This window comes from Euphorbia lathyris, chromosome 2, assembly GCF_963576675.1.
Source record: "Euphorbia lathyris chromosome 2, ddEupLath1.1, whole genome shotgun sequence".
NCBI lineage: Eukaryota > Viridiplantae > Streptophyta > Magnoliopsida > Malpighiales > Euphorbiaceae > Euphorbia > Euphorbia lathyris.
The window spans coordinates 136,976,187-136,981,678 of NC_088911.1; the positions used below are offsets into that span (position 1 = coordinate 136,976,187).

Sequence of the window (5,492 nt, forward strand, 5' to 3'; positions counted from 1 at the left end):
GGTTAATTATCTTTTTGTCTTATAATTGCTTATAATGAGCTGTTAATTTGTTAACACATGTCATTTTTTAATAGGCTAGGCATACCACATCACCTTTCACATGTGGTATGCTTGGCATACAATATACTTTTGTAATAAAAAACTTTTAAGAGCCTCCAATTTGTCAGGAAAACCTTAGAGATATTGTGGGAGATCCAATCAGAAAAACCTTATAGATATTGTGGATGGGCGTATACTGGAGACCGGGTCCCTCCTATTGCTAGAACCATCATGATCAAGAGTAGTAATGACTTCTCTGTTAGTTAAAGTTGAGTGGTTCTCAATATTAAAAAAATGTATAGTTCAATAGCTATGGGTATAATTTGACTTAGAACTTTGACTAGGTATTTGATAAATTAGGTATTTGATCTAGAATTTTTTATTAAGCATTTGATAAATTGGTCCCACCCTACTGTCTCCAAAAAAAATATTAATAACGTACTGATTTAGCACCTCAAAATGACCCGGGAAGTATTAGACCCTTCCTAACTCCAAATTTCTTTTTTTTTCCAGTTAGATCCACTCTAAATGCAAATTTTTTTTATTGAACACAATTTTCTTTCACATGTTAAGAATCTTAGATGTAGTACCTGTTTGTTTTTATTTATCGGAACTTCTTTTTGCCTTTTAAATCTAAAAAAGATACAAAAAGCATTTGTTAAAAATTCGAAACAACTACTTTTTAGATAAAAATCATTTAATATCTATTGTCTATCCATAACATCAACAACAAACAGAAGCAGGAGCAACTGAAACAAACGGGCCTGTAATCTAGCTTAATCTTAAAAAGTTTTACATTGGTATTTAAAAAATTTGTTTTTGACCACTCAGATTATAACATGTATATATACGAAAAAATTCGATTTAGCAAAAAATTTTTTTTACATACGCACATGTATTTAAAATTGTTTTCTGAGACTTGCAGCGAAAACACAGAGATAAAAACCAACAAAAAAAAAGTACAACAATGATAATCATATTGCAAACCGAGGAAGGACCACATAGTAACTGCTGAGCATAGGCAAACTCCATAAACACATATACCAACCAAATGTAATTATCAGGGGATAAAGGGTAAAATTAGCCCTTAAAAGTAAAATCAATTTTACTCCTATTGTACAAAATCACCAATTTTAGGTCAATTTTAGCCTCTCGCTAGAAAATCTAGTTAAATTTTACCCTTTTCCAAGTGTGTATCCACAAAAATTAGCGATGAAATTCCGTGAAAAAAGGGTGAAATTGCAATATGATTTCTAGCATGGGGGCAAAATTGCGATATTTCGTACCACGAGTCAAAATTGAGCTTCCACAATAACATTAGAGGTGAAATTGAACTTTATCCCAGTTATTAATTATACATGAGAGTTTTTAGCAAAAGAAAAAAACTAGCTCAATCCATAATTAATTAAAGAAACAACATTGAACCTCTTCTTCTTTCAGGAATGAACCTAAGTTTCATGATCATTCTGCTTCACAACTGTAACAGGGCAAGTTCCATTATTCACCACATAGTTACTTACACTGCCCATTATAGCCCTGCAGGAAGAATTCACACAATCATAAGAGAAACAATTGCACCATTATAGAGAACAAAGCAGAGCATTTAGGTTCCTTTTGGATCCATCTCTTTGCTCAGAAATTTCTAGCACAAAATTTCCCAAATCATTTTTGTTAGGAATTGGATCACGAAATTAGACATGTAAAGAAGTGGTTTGGCTTTTTTGATGAAGGTTTGGCTATTTTTACTTACATCATAGATGAGGAGGAACATATGATCCGTTAGTAATCATCAAGTTAATACAACAATAAGGAAATCTTATCATTAGTTTAGCCAAGTTCCAAACTCTCAAATCCCATGAGACTCAATTACACCCAAAAAATCATAAATATGTTGGGGTGGAACTATAGGGGTCACCGAGACCCTCGATTTTGGGAAAAATAACGGTAATCATAAAAAAAATCGGTATTTGCAGAATTTTGACAAATTCAGCTTCACGAACGGAATTAGGGACGGATTCTACCGCCACTGACTCTTAATTCCAAAAAACTGCGTTTTCTTACTAAATTTTTGTCCACTGACCCCCACTTTTTGGTTCGAGTTCCGCCACTGCTATATGCATATCTTAAGAGCACAAGGTCCAAAACTCTCGGTGCAAACAAACAAACAAATAAACAACCATTGCTTATATAGATCTAAAAGTATAATCTTTTTCCTTGTAGATTCACTTAAAAAAAAAGTTTCCAATTCCTACTCTAATTAGTAAAACCAAACTAAATAGGATTTTAGACACACCTTAATAATTTTCATCAGAAATCTTATCATCGCAACATACATTTAAAGTTTAATGCTTCTTCTAGCCCTTGTTTGGGAGGAGGTTAGAAGAGGTTAATAGGATTTAACCTTCTACTCCAAATTGGGTTAATTATAGAAATGAAAACTTCCTCCTAAAAAATTTACTAACTGTTATTTACATTCTATAAACTCTCAAACAAAACGAACATGTTCAGCTTTATAAGCCGATGATAAACTTAACATCAACACTGCAACTCAGAAAGCATAGCATCCCTGTGCTTGTACAAAATTTTCCAAATCATTTTCATCAGAAATCTTATCAGCACAGCATATATTTAAACTTTAAGAGTTTTCGTACGATAGTAAGAACAGAGCATGTTTGGCTATGTAAGTCGATGATCAATTAACATGAACACAGCAACTCATAAATGATTGATAATATGCAAACAATAGTAGAAAATAGTCACAGTAATCAACATTTTCAAAGAAGAAAATCAATAAAATTCTTCTTCTACCTCTTAATTGTGCCAAGTCCTCTGTTTCCGATAACAAGGCAACTCAAAGGAATCTTATCAATAGCTTCACAAATTTTCTCGCGTGGATCACCCCAGAAAATCTTCGTAACAACAACAATCTGTTCATAGCTCATAAGAAGTCATTACTCCACAAAACCCCCAAAATTACATGAAGAAACTCGATTGAAATCATAAATTTGCACAAACATTGCACATAAAATCACCTCTTTCTGATTAGCAGCGGTGTTTAAAATATCTAGGGTTTCTGCATCAGGCTTCACACCATACTTCTTCATAATTAACGGATCAGAAAACTCATGTAGAGGAATTAAAGCTACAAATCATACACAAAACAATAACAAGTATCAATTACACAAAATTTCAGAGGAAACAAACAGAAATAGTTGATTAAGAGAAAAAAAAATTACGTGAACCGGTGACTTCCCAGAGCTGCATCTCTCCTTGCTCGTAGTTTCCTTCAGGGCGAACATCAATGATTATCAGATGATCACCGTTACGGACGATGTTATCCACCGCCCATTTCAAAGCTTTCTTGCTGCACGGCGAGAAATCCACGGCCACTCCGACTCTTCTCTCCATGTCTATCTTTCCTTTTTCTCTCTTCTCTCTGTTTTTGTGTTAGTGGTTTCTTTATCACGGAGTATTCTGAAAAATTCCTCTTCGAGAGGCTGATCAGATCAGGTTCAGGACAGAAGATTCAAAGGGACTACTGTGTGATGTCAGTGTGTGGTTTAGACGCGTGTTAGCCGTTGGATCGCATTTTATGGAGAGATCAGAGGAGCGTGGTGAAGTGGAGGAAGATGGAAGAGTGGGAAATGGATTGCACCAGAAATGGGATGGATGGGAATATTTCTCAGCTTCAATAATGTGCATGGCCCGCATGGAACAGGAGAATTAGTTAAATGTTTAATTTTATTTTTTTATGGAATGTTTGTTGTTTTTTAATGAGACAGAAACTTGGTAAATAAATAGCAAAAGAATATAATATAATACCTTTAAAAAAAAGTGAATTTGTCAAATCACTTTAGCTAAGATTAATTGAGATTTGAAATTGATAATATTTAATAAATTAATTTAAATTTAATAAATCTTTAGATATTAAAATTTGTTGTATTTGACTCATGATTTTAAGAACCGAACCGGATTATCGGTTGAACCCATTTGACTTAGTCACAGTTTCAAATTAAAGGTGATTTGCTTTTTTAATTTTTGAAAATCAGTTACCGTTCAGATCGTACAAATGAACCGATTGAGCGGTTTGATCCGATTAGACTTCAGACATATTTATTTTTTAAAAAATATAAATTTTAGTGAATGTGAGATTCGAATTTTGAACTCTTAAATTGTAAACATTAATACTCACCGTTATACTATCATTTCAATTATAATTACTATTAATCATTTAAAAATATATAATTATGAGTTTCAAAAAATTATATAATTATGTTATAATTGAATAATCAAAATATTATTTAATATTAATTATTAATTATTTTTATTTTGTTTTATATTTAGATAAATATTTTGAAAGAATTATCTTCTCAATATTAATAAATTTTAATTAGAATTTAGACTTTATATACATACAAAATAAAATTAAAAAATCTAATAAATTATATAATTTAAGTTGAATTATAAAATTTATTATTTTATTATATTTACGTGTTAATTGTGCTGCTCCCAATCACATCATGTAGGCTTGTAAGCTTCCGGACCATGTGCTTAATGATCTTGATAAGATTAACCGTAGGTTCCTGTGTGGGGAAGCTGCGGAGGGCAGGAAGATCCATCTAGTGCCTTGGAGTGAGGTTTGCCAACCTAAAGATTCTGGGGGTCTGGGAATTAGGAAAGCAAAGGACAATAATAAAGTTTTATTAATGAAACTCCTTTAGCGTATGTGGCAAAGCCCCTCCTCTCTTTGGGTTCGCCTCCTTTGTGGTAAGTATCGGAAAGATAAAATCTTCGGGGGCCCGAAAGAGAGAGTTGTTAATTGTTCTTTCCTCTGGAAATGGCTTAGCGCTGTGTTTGATGAGTTCTGCTCGGGGGTTGGCTTGGAGGTGGGGATTGGTAAGTCCATTAGTTTCTGGTTTGATAACTGGATTGGGGATAAACCGTTAATGGATGTGTGTTCTTCCCCCCCGCCTAGGGATATCCGCAACTGGAGGATTGTCGATGTGGTGGACTCGGAAGGGGACTGGATCTGGTCGAAGTTTGATACTTTCTTTAGCCTTGAGACTCTCCTTAGAATTCGGGGAGTGAAGGTGAGTAATCAAGAGGAAGACTTGGATAGGCATTGCTGGGCGCTGACTAACAATGGAGTTTATTCTTGCAAATCGGCCTTTGAAGCTTTCTCTCTTAATAGATCTGATCCTCCCTCGGATGTTTGGAAGTCCATTTGGGCCCTCAAAGTTCCTTACCGTATTAGGAGTTTCCTGTGGCTGGGCGTTAAGGACAGGCTTCTTACTAATTCGGATAGGTATAGAAGGCACTTGGCTGATTCTGGAGCTTGCAGTAGATGCAGACGCCATGTTGAGACTTTGTGCCATGCTCTTAGAGATTGCTCTAATAGTAAAGAGGTTTGGAGGAAAATTCTCCCACACCATATTTTCTCTTCCTTCATGGCC

The 5,492-nt window shown here is 34.2% G+C and overlaps 1 protein-coding gene across 1 annotated transcript; it reads right to left on the reverse strand.

Moving 5' to 3' along the window:
* Positions 1-1,329: 1,329 nt before the first annotated feature.
* Positions 1,330-3,616, reverse strand: LOC136220060 (universal stress protein PHOS32). The gene is made up of 4 exons (XM_066007736.1): positions 3,276-3,616; positions 3,072-3,181; positions 2,848-2,966; positions 1,330-1,575 (listed from the first exon to the last, which is right to left on the reverse strand). The coding sequence occupies exons 1-4, from the start codon at positions 3,445-3,447 to the stop codon at positions 1,488-1,490; spliced, it is 489 nt and encodes a 162-aa protein (XP_065863808.1). The 5' UTR covers positions 3,448-3,616; the 3' UTR covers positions 1,330-1,487.
* Positions 3,617-5,492: the final 1,876 nt, after the last annotated feature.

Bases quoted from the DNA above. Each gene is read 5' to 3' on its own strand.
- LOC136220060 (XM_066007736.1), bottom strand. From the start codon at position 3,447: ATGGAGAGAAGAGTCGGAGTGGCCGTGGATTTCTCGCCGTGCAGCAAG. The intron at 3,182-3,275 runs GTAATTTTTTTT...TATGATTTGTAG, and splicing joins CTGGGAAGTCACCGGTTCAC to CTTTAATTCCTCTACATGAG. The intron at 1,576-2,847 runs GTAGAAGAAGAA...TTCTTCCTGCAG, and splicing joins GGACTTGGCACAATTAAGAG to GGCTATAATGGGCAGTGTAA.